Genomic DNA, 20,728 nt, shown 5'->3' with positions numbered 1-20,728 from the left:
AAGTCTGATATAAAATGAGTCAGAACACTGTTGGCTTTCAGTGGGAGATGTTTTTATCCAACTTCAAATAATCCTACACAGTATTTTAGTGGTTAATGATAACAAGGTTAAATTTTAGAGACTTATATGAACAAGCGCCTCTTAGAGAGCAGAAATGGGTTTGATATCACCATTTACTTTGAAGATGGACACATTTGGAGAACAAAAAAACTGGCTTCTATGAAAATATTGTCCCTAGTAGGCTTGGTAAAACAGAAACACTTAAAAAACTACAAAGCCCTGGGTGTCTATTTTCATAAGAGCCATTAATCACCACTGTGGAGTGTGACATGACAAAGACATTCAATGCTGAACAAACCAGGCACAAATTCCATTTTTTGGCCTCTGGGGAAAAAGTGTTAAGTAAATTACAATGAATTTGGTTACTTTCAGCAGTTAAAATTATTCAATTTCCTGCATGAACAACATACTATGACAAAATTAAAGCAGTTAATGGATATCAAGAAGAAATGAGCTGAATATTCAGGTTATTCAGTACATGTATATCATTAATCTGATAGCTGTTACTGCACAAGTGTGTAAACTTCACAGGATAGAGAAAGGAATCGTTGCCATCCATCTTTAGATCTAAATAGAGGACATTATGCTATTGTATCCATAAAATATTACTAAATAAAGCATTCGAGAATGACATGTTGGCAGCAATAAACTCGAGATAATTGTGCTTCTTAACAACTGACAAGGTATATTTATAGTATAATGGATTAAAATAAAAATATTAAAATATTAAATTAAAATATATTGCTGCTGATCGGCTGCCAAAATCATTTAAAGTGTCCATAAAATAAATAAATAAATATTTTAAAAAAAAAGCTCATCTTGGAAGGCTGATTACCATGGGTATAGGTTTAATGTGATAATGCGCTGGCATCATTAATGTTAGTATAATGTATAAAATGGTGATTGGTACTGGGATATTTTCATGACTCTGAAATCTCACTCGTGTTGTTGGGACAACTGTGTGCTCCCTTACTAGCTAGCTAATAGCGAGTCTGCTAATGTTTACTAATGAACAAAATACATTGTGAATTGTGACAAATTAGGACAAAGAATTGTCAGGTAGGACTAGCAGTTAGGTTGAGGGAGCATCTTCAAATTATATCATAATATTATTTCATAGACGTGGCATTTTAAATGACTGAACAGGTTGCAGATGTTTTTAGACCACTGTTCTTGAACATTAAACAATTCTTTTCATGATATTCTGGGATACTGAAGACGCCATCACCTAACTATGACTGATTTTGAGATATTCTGCATCCTGTGCTTACAAACATAAGCAGTTTTCTTTTTGGGCCTGCTGTTTCTGAGGATTTCTAACTGCGTATTATTACTTCCTTCAGCACAGATGTACACTCAAAGCAAGGTGTGTGTCCTGTTAGGGTTCTGTGTCCTGTCGAGCCTCCAGGGGTTGAGAAGAGTGCCAGGGTCATTCCATAGGAAATGCTCACAGCAAGAGGTCAGAGGTCAGCTCCTGCACTCAGCAGGCAGAAGTGCAGCCTGTTTCTACAGCTGGCCTCAGAAGGAAGCACACGGAGCTCTGCATCGCATCTCACTCAACGCCACGCACATACACACACACGTATGCGACACACGCATGTACAAACACACTCACCAGTTCCTTGGCTTCAGTAAGGGAGTCTTCTACATCAGAAAAGCTGAAGCTGGCGAGTGTAACAAACTGGCTGACCACAGGCACAAACTTATCTCCCACCTCCTGTGGACGCTTTTTCTGGAATTCCAGCTCCTGTACATGATAAACAGATCAGAGAAATGTTCTCAAACATGTTTATGGGCAAATACATAGGATCAAGAAACAGATGTGGACTTAAGTTTTGTGTAGATAACAAAACACATGTGGCACAACTGATCAGTGCTTACATTTTCCACATTCTTCAAGCCACTGCGCAGGTTGTTGATTTCCTTTTCCAACTCGGTCATACTATAAATGTACAAAAAGGATACATGTTACTAGAACAGGTCTTTGGGTCTATATAGTACAATATACCAAAAAAATTTGCCCAATTTAGCACCAGAATGGTTGCAGGGAAGTTAAAACTTTTGCAGTCACAAAGTCAGAGGCACCATTCAAATATAAAATACATCAGGCATTAAGCATCATATATATTTAGTGGCACTAAACTTTGTGTTCCTGGACTTTTTGAGCTGTTATTCTATATGAGCATCATTTTATTATTAAATTAATATGACACTTTAAATTACAAGCTCAATTGTATCAACCTTGTTCCCTTTCTCTTGTTTTTTCTTTTCTACAGTGATTCTTTAAACTTGTTGCTGGCTTTAAGAGCCCAACAACTGAGCACTGGGGCGATCACTGATGACTTTCCTCTGTCACAGTTGCATATATAAACACAATACAAATGCAGATGAGTCCTGCACAGATGCAAAACTGCAAATACACTTACATTCACGCATATGTTAATCAGCATATTTACCACACATGCTTCAGGGCTCTTAGTAGAAAGTGGCAGATGTTAGAATGAGGCAATGAGAGTCGCTTAGAACATAGACTGACGTGAGTGTGTGAGAACAGTGTCATCATCTCTTGAACAATGGCCATTCTGCCTGAGGTAAAGTGATACAGAGAGGCACTGAATGATCTAGTCTCTCGCTCTCTTTAGTTTCTGAAATGAGATCAAGTGTGGGCAGTCTTGTGACCACTTTACTCAAGAAGCATGCGTTATCACATTAGTCACCCTGGCTCCACAGTTTAGAGCTCTACTGATGACTGAATAGCTTTTTCACACACTTGCTTTCATTTCAGCTACACTGAGAACACAGTCGCATTGAAGCATGAAGTCCAAAAGAGTAAAGACAGCTGCTAGGATGGAGCTTTTTTCACAGTTTTTTGGTCACAGTTCAAGTTCTACCTCATAAGGATCATGTGTCCAATAGCTAGGATTTGGTCTTAATCCCTCTTCAACCTGTGGAGTTTTTGACCAGGAAGCCTTTCCGCTTTTCACTCTGGCTATCCTGGTGGCCGTGACTTTGCATTACTCCAGCGCTGCTAAAACTCTCTCGAGAGCACTTTCACATTTCAGCGCCTTCGTGAGCTGAGGCCAGGGCCTCATTTCCTCACAACATAAATTTATTTCACTCTGCATATGGGTAGATTTGAAGCTGGCGAAAGGAAGGCAACGAGACCGTAGGAAACCATTTCCGAAATCCATTTATTGTGTGTATGCCTACAGGAGTTATAAATCTCGGCTCAGTACCGTAACCAGTCTGCGTTTAGACCTACTTGACTTTAGCGGCTTCTTGCACGTTCTGGAGGTCCTCTTGGAACCGCATGACTTTTGGGTACTTCTTCTCTAGGATGGTGATCAGGTAGTGTAAAAGAGTGATGTTTCTACAGAACATGGAGATAAAGACCTTTAGAATATCACAAAGAAAGTTCATGCTGAAAACCTGGATTAATTACAACACTACACCCATCTGAGGAATATGTTTGTCAATTAGATTCAAAACACTAATCGTATTTTTCAAGTCACAGTTCTCTTACTTGTCAATGCTAGACTTGGTATCAGCGATCTTGTTGAGCGAGGACACTTTAAAACCGTAAGCATTTCCTCTCTGACCCTTGTTCATGTAGTTTCCAAATGCCAGCACAACCTCGAGGAGCTGCTTAAGGTTTGAGCTCTGCAGCACTTCTTTAGAGGCTTTAATTAAAGCTGGAGAACAAAACACTCATTTAGTGCACTGGACACGTTTTTCACTTTTCACATTTAGACAGTAAACAATGCAAAGACAAACTATTACTGAAATAGGCAAGACAAGGAATAAGACCAAGATGTGTTGGTTTAGGAAATGAATCAGTGATGAGATGAAGTAGTTCATCCTCTTATACAACAGCAATTTGCCAACATTTTGAGATTGACACGTGATTTTGTCTGTTAATAGTTGCATGAAATATTGCAAAATTTCGGAAAAACAAGTTCTTTATCAAAAACAAACATACAGCATTACATGATTTACATGTGATGGTCTAGTGATTAGATTATATCAAGAAACAAATGGAACCTAAATGTATTTACCAACTATGTGCTTTTACACAAAACCATAAAATGAATTTAATGATTAATCACTTCAAATAATCTCCATCTGCTAAAATTCTTGTGATGAGGCGGTTATATAATAACTGTGTTAACCTGTGGTGCATGCACACACACACACACACACACACACACACACACACACACACACACTGAGCACATTAACCAAGTGATTATATGCTTCTATAAATAGAAGCATAAAATGTATCCAAATCTGAGAATGAAGAGAACACATACCTTCAACTTTGGGCTTTATTTCTGCAATTCTCTCTGCAAACTTCTTCTTGAAGTACAGAGACTGTAACCTCTGCTGGTAATGGTTTATTCTGGGGAAAAAGTAAAAAACAAAAACAAATAAATTAAAAAAATCTCCGTAATATCCATCACTATCATTTAGCGCATCTTTCATTCAATCAGTCTGAATAAAAACCAATACATTCACTGATATACATTATTTCATTAACTGATACAATTGATATAAACAGATATTGATGGGTGGACTTATTGATTATAAATTGATTGATTCATTAAAAACACTTAGATTTGAGATACTATTTTCGGGATTTAACCTAATCATGTCCTTTGAATGTTAAGTGTCTTTTCCCAGGCATTTCAAGAATAATATTCTTACAATATTAAAAACCTTTACTATGTCTACAAAATAAATCTATTCTTAGCACAAATAATAAGACCACCATCAAAGGTCCAGAAAATGGCACAAGCAGTGAAGCCCTGATCTGAGAGAGGAAAACTCTTCACTCATTATTCTCAGTCTCACGCTTTGAATGTGAAGTTTAAAAGGCAAAGGATTTGACTGATTGTTACAGGAAAAGCAAACAGATTGTGACCCTGAGCGTTGAGCGTAGCACCCTGGTGTTACATTCAGCACTTGTGTGTAGGGTGAAGGGATGTCACCCTGGCAACTATAATTAAACACTACAACACTGCAGGATTCGGTCAAGAAAACTCTGCTTTTTTCCTAGCTGGAGGTCGCAAATGTCTTTCTCACGCATAGGCCACACATCCACATAGAGTGGAAAGCATATAAACTGCACTTTTACTGTAGCCTCATTAAAAAAAAAAGCCCTTTTCCTAGACACCTGCTTAAGATTTGTTGGCTTCATTTCTTTCACTCAGAATGCAAGACAATGTTAAGTGGATAAAAACAGTTACAACAAATATGAATGTTAAACACTCTCCTGAGTCCAGATTCAGACACACAGGATTCACTTTACTTTAATACTACATGAATGAGAATTCAAGGATGTCTGAGGTACAGGGTGAGACTCTTAGATTAATACACGACGCTATAAAGTCATGGGTGGCCGTCATGAATGAGAAATGCTCTTTTGTAGTGACTGGATTCACATACAGCTACACTGTGAGCCAACATCATGAAATTTACTATGAAGTATTGTGAGCTGAACAGCATGACAGCAATTCACTGCCAAATTAAAACTTTTGCGATGTTAAATGTGTGAGGATTCAAAATGTAGGCCTCAGGGAGAGAGAGAGAGAGAGAGAGAGAGAGAGAGACCCAACCTATTCTCCGGGAGAGAAACACTACACTATTATATTATGTATAAAATCAACTGTAATAATAGTAATTAATTAGTAATTACTAACAAATTACTATTCACAAATTATTATTAGACTAGTATTATTGGCTACTTTTGAAATTTTATTGATTCATCACAAAAAGTATCTAAACCATTTCATGGCAATAAATGTTAAATAACAAAATGTTTATACATGTTGAGAATTATTTGTTAGAATATAAACAAAGATTACTATCTAAAGGTTATAACATTAACTAACTTATAATATTTAGTGATGATATGAATCATAGCATCCAATAAATGTTTAATATCCAAGTATAGTATTTACTACTGAGTATACAGATTAAACTACTATTAAAAATACTATAAGGTAATGATTACTTTGCTTTTTATTAGCTCCTGTTATTTATTAATCCCCTAATCATCTTTTCACATGCAGTTCATTTCAGTTCAAAATCTGTACTTGATGTGTTAACTTCCACCATGCCTCATTTCCACTGGCATATTGGCTCTCAGGAGAGGACATGATGAAGTGATGAGCAAGAACTGATTAACTCAGCCTATTTAATGATCCAATCAAAAACATGTTAGAACTTGGATGACCTATGTGAGACTTTACCTAAGAACATTGCTTAGGAATCAGTGCCACACTAATAAAGGATGAAATCTAGCTAGAAGAAGCCAAAAAGCAGTAAAAGTGAGCATTGCTAATGTGTTCTGTGTTTCAGTAACCACTATTAATATTTAATCATTAACATGTGGCTTGTGTGGTTTGAGCAAATATTGCTTCAGTCTTTACAGGCCAGTGCTAATAACAACATCAGTGTACCATGGACAACAGTTAACTTTAGTAACTTTCCCACCTGCTCATCTCATAGAGAAAACGATCTGCTTTTGCCATCCGGTCCAGTTCATGTTTATGTTCTTCCAGCAGATCCACATCACTCTTCTCTGGGATAAACTTCAACATCTGCAGGATAGAAAACCTCCAAAATGAGTAAACATTACCCCAACCACCCCTAAAAACTGCACTCTCCACAGCTTCATGCACATTTCTCGTTAGAAGCACTACAGATTGTGGTCTAGAGTGAATTTTCTAAATCTGTAGCCAATAACGTAATTCACATTTACTGAAGAAATACAAAACTGTTTCTGCAAAAGTTCTCCGTTTTAAAAAAATAATACACTCTGAGTCAGAAACCAGAACATTTCCTTAAGACTTTTTAGAATCGTTATTTTTCCTGGTGTATACCTGCTCTAGCATGTCCTTAGGCAGATCTTCCTGTTCATCCATAGTCATGATAGCCCTCTTCATTTCCTCATTGGAGAGTTTCAAGCTGAAAGAAAGAAACAGGAAACAGAAACCTGTCAGAAATGAATGAACCACTGATAATGAAGTCATAATAAAGTGCGAGTGTGTTAAGTACAGATTTGAGTCTAGACCATTCATATCCTGTTGCTAGTAGTCCAAAAGCAACACATGCCTCATTGGCATAAGGAAATGATGCATGCTCTTTATCACAAGTTAACCATAAACATTTGTTCCAACCACTACCTCAACTCCCAGAACAATTTTCAGTTCATGTTTGGAGCAAAAGAATTAGAAAAGGTATCAAATTTCCCCCGGGTGAGTTCGTGTCACATAGAATGATGTTCAATCAATGTTCATAAATATGGTTTGGCATCTGTACTGCATTAGGACTTGATTAACCAGCCACATTAACCACAAAAACTACTAGGTTAAACCTATGGAACAATGGTACTTGAATACATACAATATAATAATTCGTAAAATAGTAAAAAGACTCGCTCTTTGTATGAACTACTTCCATCGAAGTTTACACGATTCTTATTGAAGCAAGATGATGTGACGAAACAGCTCCATGCTATCACAACAGTGCGAAGGAAAGTATATCACTGCAAGCCCAGTCCTGCTGGATTACACACAGCACATAGTCAGCGTGAAGAGTGCTGCTGTTATTGGGTTTGCTTCATGGGTGAATCTGCCAAACACAACAGGTGTTTGACAGGCCTGAGATCTGGATTGGAGAGCATTCTCAGTTCCTCTGCCAGAGACTGAGAAAGAGGAAGGTGGGGAACCACCAACAGGACGTGGAACACCTCCAGGCCGTGATTTTTACCACAGTGCTGTTGAATTCTCATATCTGACTGGTCTGGAGGTATTGATTATTTTGATATAACAGCAGCTCTGACAGTAGTTCTGGCTGCAAGGCAAATAAAAAGCTTGTTCTAATATGTTATTGATTATAAAGTAACAGCAAATTCGCAGGAACGTGCATGGAACACGTTCCAAATAATCCAGGAAAGAGACATGTTTTTTTCTTATGTCTAATTAACTCTTCAACAGAGAAAATATATAAATAGAGAAGAATGTTTATTCCTTAATGACTAAAAATAGGATAGTTCTGGCTGTTTTATTCCTCTTATACCACCTCGAGATAGGATTTTCTAGATAAATAGGATGCTAATGCTTAAAAACAACAAAAAAAATCTATTGCATACTCATGTTTATTTCACTTCCATCGAGTCAATGATTACTATTACCTCAAGTGAACGCAATCTAAATATATTTCTGATGGTCTTAAGCTCATAATAAATGTTCAGGGCTCATCTTACTTCACGAAAATCCTCCCTAATGATGAAACATGTGCATAGACATATCCACATGGCAAGAAACTGTGTTGCGATTAGTCTGTCCTTTTTTTTCTTTCTTCATGCTTTGAGCAGTTAGCCAAAGTTTCAATAAACATTAGTAACTGAGACCTAATCTGGAAGGCTCACATTTTCCTTAGAAATTTCATTCAACTTTGAATACTACTCATGTGATTCTTCAGTAAGATATCGTCACTTTAATAACAGCCACTACGAATGAGAAATAATAAATGACTAAATCTTTTAGAATCCATGTAGAAAGTGTAGTTTTAACAACAGAGTGGAGAGCCCAGACATGTTGATTATTTGTCTTGAAAAACACAACCACCAATAAACTACTAACGTAGTAATTAATTAAAGGTAAGGGAACACACTCTAATCTGCACGTTTTGTTTACTTTGCTTGTATTGTTTCCATAGTAACCGCTAATTTACAAGGTTTTGTATGGCAGACATTCCACATAATCAAAGGCTAATAATAAGCAGAGTAATAAAAGTGCTTTTATTTAACTAATCAAAATCACATCTAATCATTGACATGGTGATTTTTTTCTAGAAGAACAGTTTCATTAAAAAGTCTGGTTTCACATGCTTGTTCATCTGCTCTCCCTTTAATTATATGCAGAATAATAGCACAAACGTGAGCACACGTATACTCCACGTATAATCCCGCTTTTTTTTTTACTGGTGCGATCTAATGAATCCATCTCATTTGTGTAAAGCCTCTCCTTGATGTGGTATCCTGTTCTCCTTTAAAAAACTCAATTGGAAATGCTAAGAGCCATTTTGGTTTGTTTCATGTGATTTGAGTCAGGAATACTTAAACACACTCATGAGAGTAAATCTCCTGCTTCCAGATGAAGCCAAACCACATTCAATTAGTGAGCTTTCATAAATCTGAGGGCAGCCAACTGTTACACTTTCATGACTTTAGTTTCTCACACCACAAGCCACTTCTGAGTGGCAACCAGAAGTTTTTGCTTGAAAAATAATGACTGATCATAATGTGTTAAACCACTTACAGTCCTGATCCAACATATCCAAATATCCATAATTGAGCATAAAGGGGAGAAAGTAATCCCAGACCTGTACTCTTGCTCTGAGAAAGTAGGCTCGTTTAGTTTAGCCTACGTGTAAATCACTCTGAGGCGACTCTGTAAAAGTGTAGAACTTTGAACGAAACAAGCATGTGAGTCCAGCTCATTCTCATCATCCAGTCTCACCTATAAAAAATGCATCAAAGGGTAGAGGAAGAAACTAAATCTGCTCTTAAATTCTAACAAAGGAAGCAAAATGAACGAGCTTCACCTTCATACATCTTTTATCCACATGTGCTTTTTCTTCGGTCATATATAGTTGCTTGATGAAGCGTACTTACAATTACAAATGAAATGACGAGGTAATGCTGAGAGCTGAAATGTATATGAAACCTTTTCCATTTTCATGGTTGAATAGCTGTTAAAGGTCCTCTTTTATACATGACCAAGGCCTTCAATCCATTAACATTAGATACTCAATCTCTCTCTCTCTCTCTCATGAAATTTTATGCAACTAAAAATATTCTGATGAAACCACATAAGACTGTCTGTGTGATAATGGCCACAAGAAAACATTATATTACAGTAGCTGAAGGGGAAATGAACGTTAGCCAATACTATTCGTCATCAAAAGCTCAAATATCACTTCCTGGCAGAAACTAGCATGTTGTCAAATCTATTAAATGATATCTCCATGTGAACAAGGTGCCAAAAATACAAATACAGAATTTCTTGATGCTGAAGTCAGTTTCCTTTTCATTAAACAGTTTTAAAATGGTTAAACTGAATGACAAAGACTTGAACGAAAACACCCTTGTATCAGTAAAGGAACTGGCAAAGTCTTTCTTCAACAGGAAATAACACAGCAGAGGAGAGGTGTTTCCATGGAACCATAAAAGAGACACAATCAAATCAAAGTGTGAGTTTTACATACAGGATATAACCTCATGTCTGGAAGCCAGAAGGATCCGGAAACATTGAATCGTGAGTTAAACTCGGAGCCAAGGCTAAAAGCATCACTCACCGTGAGAGCAGGATATTGCAGTTTTGTGCTCGTCGGCCATCTATGACAGAGAGCTCTTTGACTTTCTTTGAGCTCAGAGTGTCGTCCTCGGTCTCTTTCTGCAGTAACAATGATGGATAATATATTACATATTATCCATGACACACTTAACACTTACTTGTATTGTACAACAATACTACTCAACTTGAGATGCTGAGACATGGCTGTTAATCAATGCATTAATCTATGTTATTAGCAGCATTTCACGCACTGATCAAGTCACAATTATACAAAATCAATTGATTTCTTTGGAGTTACACCTACCTGTTTGCTGTTATTGACCATAAAGAAGTCCTAAAACGCAAGCAAGAAGCAAAGTAGATGCAGCAAACGTTAGAAGGAGCGGTGATTTGTGAATTCAGCCAAATAAAATCAGACTAGTAGAAAAGATGAGATTGATCATGATTGACAGGATGCACAAAAGCAGGAGTGCATGATGGGATTTACAGTCAGCTTCATGCATTTTTTAAATATGTATATATATATATATATATAAAAATATATAGAATCTTAATTAACAATTCTACTATGACTCACACTCAATTCTAGTGCATTACTGATAGGGTGAATGTAATGGGTAATAGAACGTAACTCAACTTTTTAAACATGCTAGATTTTTGCTGTGCAGGAAACAGTACCCTAATCACAATTCCCTACAGTAGAAATTCAGGAGCATTGTGTACTATGCTATTAAAGGGAACAAAATGTGTGACTAAATACATTTTACACTAAGTGTGTGGATGTGCTCATCACTCCGCAGTCAGAGTCACTGACAAATCAGAGTACAGTTTAACATGTAGGTCACATGACTGAGAAATACCTTTACAGAATATTTAATCTGTTTGTGTACTGTTTCTATGATGATGATGAGTGCAAATCAAATCAAATAACGCAATGCATTGTGGGTATTATATAGCTGCAAGGTTAGGCTCTTTGTTTTAATATCTTACTAATATATTAAATTGCATTATATAGTGTATAGGGCAAAGTTTCGGACACAGCCTATGGATTTGCATTAGTTATTAAATTAATGTGCAAAGTAGCATAATCATGGTTTTCAGAAAAGGAACAAAACTCAAAGAGTGCTCTTGATTTGGTATGCAAGTCCAGATTTTTCAAAAGCAAATAAGCATAGCAGAAGTCAACCGCCAGAGCCTGTTTTCCATTAAGAACTCTTCTGTTTTGCCTGATGACATCATGTAGACTACCACCCATTGTAAACATATAAGAATTACAACTCCATACTCTGTATATTTTGTTGGCTAGCACAGCAACAAACAACTCAAGCATCAAAATCACATCCTCATGCATGAGTAACTGCAAATGCTTGTTTATTTTGCCCTGAATGAAAGATAGAGAGACGGACAGAAAGTCCTCTGTCTAATAACCTGTTGCCTCTGGTATGCTGAGAAGGTCTTCTCAATGTCTTCCAGGTCTAGGATTTTGAAAACCTTGTAATCATCAACTTCAGCCCACACTGTGCCTTCCAACTTATTCTGCAGGAATGAGAACAAATTTGTGACTACAGCGACTTAATACAACAACCACTTGATTATATCATTCCTTGTTTTTTCTTACTTTTTCTTATTACTGCAAGGGGGGTTAAAAGAACAGATCCATTCTATGCATTTATAATACACATACAGCCAAATATTTGTGGTCACCTGCCCAACAGACCCAGATGTGCTTTTTAATACATTTTATTCCAGATTTAATCTCTTTTTGCTGTTATAATAATCTCCAGTCTACTGAAAGAAGCTTTTCACTAGATTTTGGAGCACTGCTGTGGGTACAAATAAAGATGTGTCCATGGTCCATGGCTACTGACTGCAAAATGAGAACTCCTGGTCCAGATGACTCAAGTAGCCTCACCTCAGACAACTTGGACCAGTTGAAAGACTTCAGTGGATTTGATGGCTGGGGAATATTCTTCTTCTTGAGAGATGGGCCTACAGGGGCTCCTGGAGGAGGCGGTGGACCACCAAGAGCAGGGCGTCCAGGGAGAGGTGGAGGGCCACCAGGTGGAGGAGGTGGTGGCGGGGGCAACATCGCACCGGAGGGTGGAGGGGGTGGAGGAGGTGGCATCATTCCTCCTGGGGGAGGAGGAGCAAGTGGAAGGGAAAGAGGTCCACCTGGGGGTCCAGGGATTAATGGAGGGCCACCAGGGACAATAGCTACCTGCCTCTTTAGAAAGGAGATAAATCCACATCAGTTGAAAGTGTTCCATGTAGTAAAATTAATAGCTGAATTGTGTGCACTGTTGAGCAAATAAATGCAATAGATTAAATGCAACTGAAAATTATTGATAGGCTGAGATTTGAATACCGTGCTGAGATCATGCAGGCGGGCATTAAGCTCTGCCACCTGCTGCTTAACCAGTCGATGTTCTCCTGTCTCTTTCTCCAGTTTCTCTTTCATCTTATTGAGTGTCTGCATCATATCATCTTTCTCTTGGGATTTGACTTCACACTCTCGCTCCTTCTTCTCCAACTTCTGTTGAAGCTCGTGGTGGTCTGCCCAAAGTAAAAATTCAACTTACTGTCTTTAAACAATTCTGGCACCTCTGACAGAATATCTTTTAAAACAAATAAATGAATTAATTGTTCTAAAACCCCCAGGTTACAAACCTTTCCGCATCTTTTCAGCCTGCTCTTTCCACTGTTTAACCTCATTTTCATTGACGAGCCTGAAAAATAAAAGGTTAACACTTAGATTGTAGGCAGATCCTGAATACAGGGGCAAGATAAAAAGGATTTTTTAAAGAAAAAAAAACAAAAAAAAAACTCACATTCTAACCACATTCTTGACGTTAAAATTTTCTAAAGGTGTGACATCGGGGTCATGGCCTTTGTCATTCTGGAGGACCATCTGTTGGACAATACGGTCAAGAAGCAACCAGTACTGCACCATGTTCCCGCTCCTCTTATCTGCAACAACGTATAATTTTATCAATCAATTACCATTGATTAAGACATGAAAACTCTATATGTATTTTAATGACAATGAATAAGAGAAGGAAAAGAAGGAACCTAAGGGAAAAGGTGGAGGTAAAAAAGGAATAGGAGAAGAAGGAAAAGCAAAAAGAAAATTTTAAAGGAATATGAGAAGAAAGAGAGAGAGAGGAAGGAAGGAAGGAAGGAAGGAAGGAAGGAAGGAAGGAAGGAAGGAAGGAAGGAAGGAAGGAAGGAATGCTTACATGGCATAAGCAGGCAGTGGTGCAGTATGGACATAAAGTGCGGGTATGCGTCTGTGTGAGTCATCTTCTTGCGTATGAGGTCAAACACTTGGCCTGCACTTTTAGTATCTATATGAATCTAAAACCAGGAAAGAAAAAAAAAATCAGTAATACTTATTACACATCAAACAAGTGTTATTATGAAACACACAAATAAACACTGGGTCCACTTACACTCTCAAAGCGTCTGGATAAAGTCAGCTCATCGTCATTTCTGAGCATTTCAAAGTAATCCAAATGCCTAAAGAAATTGAAATGCAACACACATGGCTGTGATGACAAAGCAGAAGCACTGTGATAAGAGGTGATTCAAAGTTATAATTTACACATGAATCTTACCGGTCTAATGTCGAGTTTTCATGTGACCTGAGTTTATCGATGACTGGCTGAATCCCCAACATGAGGAACTCGTATCTCAGATGTACCCTGAACTCGAGACTGGTCTATGGGTTAAAAATAAAGTTGGGCAAAAGTTACATAAACAAAGCTCTAAATAAACTGTATCATAAATAAATTCCTGACATGACATGAGAACGACATTACATGAAGACACTTCTACGTTTCATGATAGACTTAGAGGTTTTCTTTCTTTCAATTGGAGCTCATACAGATGATCTCCAAAAATATAGCTTTAAATAATTGATCACAAACATAATATTATATTGTGTTATACTTAGCACCCAGTATGATAGTGTATGTAAGTTATCTAAACATTAAAAACCTCACAGATGTGTTACTGAAGGTGTACAGGGCAATTGACTCACCTCTCCAGCTCCCTGGCTCAGAACAGCATTAATGAAGGACATGATGGCTGTTTTCAAGCTAACCTCATCCCTGTACCGCCCTGTATTTCGGTCCAGATCATTTAGAAGCATCTACATGGAGAATAATTGGTTAAATGATGTTCAAGTATATAAATCTAACTGTTATCAGTACAAATGGACCAAAAAACAAGAAGCAGCCAAAATCAGCCCACCTGAAAGCGTGTCCGTTCACAGGCAAAGTTCTGGTAGTGTAGCATAGCCTCTAAAACCTTCTTATGACCTCCAGGCACCAGGCACACAGCTCCCATGATCTCCAGCACAGCCACCTTGGTCTTGATGTTCTCGGTGGCCAGGCTCTGGGCAATGATGTTAATGCTCTCAGGGTGAGAAAGCACATGAGCTCGGCCCTGCGAGTTGTTCATCAGTGCTTTGATGCAACCAATGAGGGAGGTGTGAATCTGAGACTCGGTGGTCTCATAGTCCATACTCTTCAGGAAGTTCAGGATGCAGGTAAGACCATCTAGGTCTATAAAACGAGTGACAAACCTGCAATGAAACAATTTAATACAAATGTCTTTATTGAAATCAACATTTTTTGATGGATAGAGTCATGTGGAAAATGAGAATCTGTGTTGAGCCAGAGGTCAAAATGTCAGCATGTATTCCACACAAGTTTTATAGTAAAACAGGCCCCAAATGAGTAGACCAAAGCCAAGAGTATGCTACATGAGGAGCCGTTTTCTTCTCAATTGATGGAAAACCTAATGATATATTACATTACACTACAAATGAATAATGCCACTCTAGCTGAGGCCAACAAAGGTCAAAAACTCCCTTCACTAATCTCAGGTTTATCATCAGTGAAACTCAATAACCGTCACACACCAAGTTAATCATTTCATGTATCACATTTCCTGTATGTAAAACTATCTGTGTTTATGATGTCTACCACAGTAATGTATACAGACCTCATAGGTTGTGTCCGCAGTGCAGTTTTGAGGCTTTCTATAGTCTTGTTGCGTTCCTCTTCTTCCTCCTTCTCCAGAGCCAGAAGGGTCTTCCTCTGTAGAGTAAAAGCAAATTTGCTGGAGGCCTGGACGTTTGGCAAAATATGATTTCTCTACACAATCAGACATGATTTAAATCCCCATTTGAAAGCTCTTAAAACAAATACGTGAAACACAATATAAAAATTGGAGAGTCTACAACAATACACATTACAAGCTGTATTCCAAGCAGTGGAAAGACAACTACAGTGGGATAATCATAAAGGCAAATGTGAGTGCATGAAGGAAAGACTATCCATTTTGGCAGCGTTAGAAAATTACTCTGTGAACACAACATCTATTGAGGCTTGTGGTTTATGTGCAAGTGCAGCAGGTTCTGTCCAGGTCTATGATGGAGGTTGGCCTGTTAGAGATTTCCCCCAGTTTAGGTATCACTCTGATATCACTTTACCATCTTTTCCAAAAGCCTGCCTCAGTTGCCAAGCCACACATCATGGTGATATTATAACCCAAAACAAAGCCTCTGGGTTTAGAGGCCACTGCATTATGATTGGCAGGGAACAAGATTATTATCAGCTAATTCATTTTTTTTTTTGTTTTGGACTCGAGGCTTTTATTTTTTTTTCCTGTGGCCTCAAATCCCTATTTCTAATCTGCTCAAACAGACAATTTCAGAGTAGGTTTATTTTTAAATAGTAAGATATCTTCAAACTTGGCCAAAAAACAGAAGACTGTAAGGGCCAGACAAGTTTAGAAAGAACTCCTTAGCCTTGGGGATCTGTCACACTTGGCCTGAATTGAGTTCTGCACCCAGGATTCATTTCTGGAGGGTTTGATGGAGGGCATCATCATTTTATGGGGCAGAGAAATTCCTTTCTACTGCGCTGAAAAAACTTCTTTTTTTTTTTAAACAATGGGCACATCCCATTGATTTTTTTGTAATTGTTCATTTAATTAGTGATTCTATGACTATTAACAGTTTAATAGTTCCAGTTGTTGTGATATTATTATTAGGTGAGATGAGACGCTTCAAATGAGAAGTGACATCATGGTGTAGTCCAAACCCCATTTTACTTAAAGAAAACCCAGACCACCAAAGATCAGCTCCTGGCACCACTGTAGGGGCTGACAATGGTTTCACACTCAATAGACCAAACTCTGAGTGTAAAAACATTTGGGGTGTCAAGACAAAGTGCAGAAAATACAGCTGAACATGCTGAAAATTCAAACAAAAAGTTTCAACTTTGCTGTGATGTACTTACAGCTGCCATTGAATTGAGCTGGTCGATGTAGTACTCCGGCCAGCTAGTAGCACCTTTATTCTCTTCTTGTTCCTGGAAAAACATACAGAACATCTACGCATTAGTATGGATGAAACTCTTAGCTCAATTTTATAATTATTATCCAGTAGACATTTGGACACTATATGCATCACAATGTTGAGGTGAAAACAAAACTGAAGCAACACTTGCTTTAAAAACCTGTTGGATGAACCTTTGTTTAAAGTCAACAAAATTAAATGCATTTTTATTTTTATATTGATAAAAATAAAAATAAACAAACAAAAAATACATTTTATATTTAAATATTGTATTGTATTTAAATATTGTATTAAAATATAACATTTAAAAAAATTAATATTAACTAAATTTAACTTTAAATTATCTACTTAAAGTAATTTTTTTTTTTTTTTTTTAAAAGATTGCAATATACATGAAATCTCAGTACAGCATATTGTGAAATAATTGATCATAAAATCAATGTTATTGTTATTGCTCCATTCCTCACCCAAACAAACAAGGCACCTTTGGGAATGTAGGAAGATGACAGCATGTAATATGAATGTTCTGGATAAGAATGCATTGGCTTGGGAAGGTTATTAGGGGTTACATATTGTGATTTGGTCTGAAGAATGGTGATTAGACTTGGAAATTTTTTTTATTAGTGAAAAATAAAATCAGTTTAGGGATTCATCATCATTATATGGTGCTGTCTGTGAAACAAATGTTCGTCATCAACACTAGGGAGAATTTTCATCAAACATTTAACAATGTGATCTAATTCATGCCATTTGTAGGGCATTTCATTTCTTCATTTATCAAAGCAAATAAATAAATAAATACACCGTGGCCAAAAGTATGTGGACACCATCACAACCAGATGCTGAACACCTCTATCTAAAACCATGAGCACTAACATGGAGCTGGTCTCTCATTTGCTGCATTAACAGCCTCCACTCTTGTGGGAAATCTTGCCACTACAGTTTGGAACGTGGTTGAAGAATGATGGCATGCAGTCAGCGTTCCAAGTCCTCTTAAAGGTGTTGAGGTCTGGGTTCTGTACAGGTCACACAAGTGTTTCCACTCCAAATTTGGAAAAAACATGTCTTTTTGGACTGTACTTTATGCACAGGGGCATCATCATTATCATCACCATCGTCCTGGAACGTCTGGGCCTCTTCGTTTCAGTGAAAGGAATGCTACACTATACAAAGATGCCCAACACCTCACCAGACAGCTACAACACAAGCCAACTCACTGCAGTAGTGCAGCAGCATACATCAGCTATTATGTATAATAGCTTATTTATTATTCTGCTCATTATGTCTGGATGGACAAAAACAGCATATTCCAAATGTCTTCCTGCAAATTTCCAAATTGTTAAGTCACTCTGTTGTTGATCGGAAAGTGGGGGTTTAAGCCTCAGCACTGCCAAGCTCTCCACTCCAGGGGCACTGCATCATTGCTGACCCTGTGCTCTGACCCCAACTTTCAACGCTGGGATATGTGAAGAAATATGTGTGCTGTAATGTATACGTGACAAAAATAAAGGCTTCTTCTTCGTCAAAATCAACAAATCTCAGTGAAAATGCTAAGAGAATGTTATAAAAAATGTGATTGCAATACTGCATTAAGAAGACACCAGAAATATGGCAGAAATGTGAGGCCTCAAAACACACACAAAGCCAGAGTGAAACTTTTTCAGAGAGAAGAAACAAAGTGTACCGTGGCTGGCAAAGTATGAAAAACACTTCCCCATCGAAAAACAAGAAGATTAAAGACTACTATCAGAGAAGAGAGAAGGGCAGTCAAGCACCCACTCATCTCCTGTCCTCTCGTCCATGCAGTTCAGCTAGCTCTTAATTAATAGCATGCTCAATGAGCAGTCTGGAGGGGAGAATCCTGGCATGGTACTGAAGAATCTGCAGACAGCACAAGCCCACTTCACACCCCAGTTCGACTAGGTCTCAGGGGAACAGTGCCAGACAGCTGGTGAGCATATTAAGGAGACAGGAGGCATGCTGGGATATAAGCCAAAGACGCAGAGCACCCCAGTCACCCTCCTGCACCTGCCTAATCCACACCCAGCATTGGAACTGAATGCGGGAGAGCTTAATTTTCCACTTGGTGAAATCCTTTCTAGCATTTGTGTAATGACTACCAGAGGTCAAGAAACTCGAGGAAGGATCAAAATATTTGGCTAATTCTTCCCAGAGTGATGGATATTCAGACAAAACAAGAGAAGAAACAATTCAAAAGACAAGATAGCTTAGCCAAAAGCTTGTGCCAATAGCTATAAATCAACATAATTGCATGTTTCCAATTAATCTGAAGTATTAACCATTTAACCCTGCATTTCAAAGGCGGGGTGAACTTGGATATAGTTCAAGTAAATAGCAGACTAACCATGGTAGGCTTAAAAGCAAACATTTAATATGAGGGGGAACATACCAGTGTTTCTGGAAAAATAAGCTGACTAAGGCAAACATCCATAGTGAACACACCATGTTTAGAGATCTTGGCTAATGGAAATCCAGCTGTATGTTTGATAAAGTGTATTTCAAACATTCAATGAGTAATCCTTCAAGAGAAAATATGGACTGTTCATTCCATCTCCTCGCTGTCTGATCTATCACAATGTGGATTTGTGTGTTGAATCATTATATTCTTTGGCCAGCTGGCCAAAAAACTTGGGCTAAACAAGTGCATGCAGCACTGACAGTCTAAAAACCTGGCTTAAAGCTTGTGTCTGTGGGGAACAAAAAAAATATGACAAACCAAGCAAGACGAAGAAAAAAATGACACGGGATAAAAACCTAGCCAGTCCAGTCCAGTTAATTAACAAGTTAAAAACAGCAAAGGCTAAAATAGTTCAATAGTTACACAATAAAAACTTCACATATATCTAAAGATAAAGTTTCTTTATGCAATATTTTTCCCAAAGCCAAATGATCTTATCAGTCCAGAGCATGACTATGAGCTGAAAAAGATTTGTCACGACATAAATCGTTTAATTTAAGAGGGATGTGAAACCCCTGATTACATCTACTCATCACCAAATAAGGAGAGGAGAGTAAGATCAGCCTCAAAACTTTCTTAATCCTTCCTGGCCAGGGCAAGGACAACCGATACATTCAGTCATGGCCTAGATCCAGGAGCAGCATGCACACCTGACTGCAGTGGGACCTGGAGGCTGAATAATCACTCACAGGACAAGGAGCCACATCAGCAGAAAGGGCTGTGGATAAAACTTATCCACTAACTTTTGGCCTTCATAGCGACGTTCGAGGAGGGCAATCAGTTAACAGTTCCATACTGAAGACTTTCTTTTTTTACAGTGTCTTTTGAAGTTTAACAGTAACAAATGTCCATCCGTAATTCATCCATTTTAATGCATTTTAACCCTGCCAATATAACAGGGGTGCATTTATCAGACTTTTTTTATATACTGAAATGATATGAAATGAATTAAATGAACACACAAACCACACTAATTATCTGCAAATTGTGTAAAATTCAACAGAAAAATGTAACTACGTCGAGCAAGTCTAGCATCACCACACACACACACATATATGTGTATGTGTGTGTGTGTGTGTGAAACATAAAAAGACAACACAACAAGATCACAACTAAGACTGAAGAAAATTTATCGATGTAATTCAGGGTAGTGAGTCATGGGGAAAGCTGCATCTGAGATAAATAATCCCTATGAAGCCCATACTAAGGTCAGCACTGAGATTACTGCACGTGGAAATATATTAGTAAATAGCCAGCAAACTGACTCATTACTAATAGTGTTGCATGTCTTAGCTGAAATGTGCTTAAAAAAACAGTTCAACCTGTTGAGACTAAAACCCTCGGATAAAACAATTTGCTTCTTGTCTGTCAACAATACTCGTTAATCTTTTGGCATGTCCTTACATATTATTAGCGTGGGGATATGTTGATAAGTGCCCACAAAAGGTTTAACCCAAT

At 37.8% G+C, this 20,728-nt stretch overlaps 1 protein-coding gene across 7 annotated transcripts in view; it reads right to left on the bottom strand.

Moving 5' to 3' along the window:
- Positions 1-20,728, bottom strand: part of daam1b (dishevelled associated activator of morphogenesis 1b) — a 65,572-nt gene that overhangs the window by 2,749 nt on the left and 42,095 nt on the right. For 6 of the 7 annotated variants that reach the window (XM_058378725.1, XM_058378727.1, XM_058378728.1 and 3 more), the window contains exons 4-24: positions 16,733-16,804; positions 15,432-15,526; positions 14,676-15,009; positions 14,464-14,574; positions 14,039-14,142; positions 13,874-13,940; positions 13,661-13,778; positions 13,253-13,391; positions 13,092-13,150; positions 12,790-12,977; positions 12,337-12,648; positions 11,853-11,960; positions 10,729-10,758; positions 10,426-10,523; positions 6,945-7,029; positions 6,556-6,662; positions 4,371-4,459; positions 3,584-3,752; positions 3,323-3,430; positions 1,942-2,002; positions 1,676-1,807 (exon numbers count right to left, since the gene is read on the bottom strand). In XM_058378725.1, the coding sequence (XP_058234708.1) occupies positions 1,676-1,807; positions 1,942-2,002; positions 3,323-3,430; positions 3,584-3,752; positions 4,371-4,459; positions 6,556-6,662; positions 6,945-7,029; positions 10,426-10,523; positions 10,729-10,758; positions 11,853-11,960; positions 12,337-12,648; positions 12,790-12,977; positions 13,092-13,150; positions 13,253-13,391; positions 13,661-13,778; positions 13,874-13,940; positions 14,039-14,142; positions 14,464-14,574; positions 14,676-15,009; positions 15,432-15,526; positions 16,733-16,804 (2,586 nt within the window). The remainder of the gene's footprint in view (positions 1-1,675; positions 1,808-1,941; positions 2,003-3,322; positions 3,431-3,583; positions 3,753-4,370; positions 4,460-6,555; positions 6,663-6,944; positions 7,030-10,425; positions 10,524-10,728; positions 10,759-11,852; positions 11,961-12,336; positions 12,649-12,789; positions 12,978-13,091; positions 13,151-13,252; positions 13,392-13,660; positions 13,779-13,873; positions 13,941-14,038; positions 14,143-14,463; positions 14,575-14,675; positions 15,010-15,431; positions 15,527-16,732; positions 16,805-20,728) is intronic. The other variant, XM_058378731.1, reaches the window with a different exon arrangement.

The sequence above is a fragment of the Hemibagrus wyckioides genome, linkage group LG25, assembly GCF_019097595.1.
Source record: "Hemibagrus wyckioides isolate EC202008001 linkage group LG25, SWU_Hwy_1.0, whole genome shotgun sequence".
Taxonomy (NCBI): domain Eukaryota; kingdom Metazoa; phylum Chordata; class Actinopteri; order Siluriformes; family Bagridae; genus Hemibagrus; species Hemibagrus wyckioides.
This window is presented reverse-complemented; position numbering and strand designations above follow the sequence as displayed.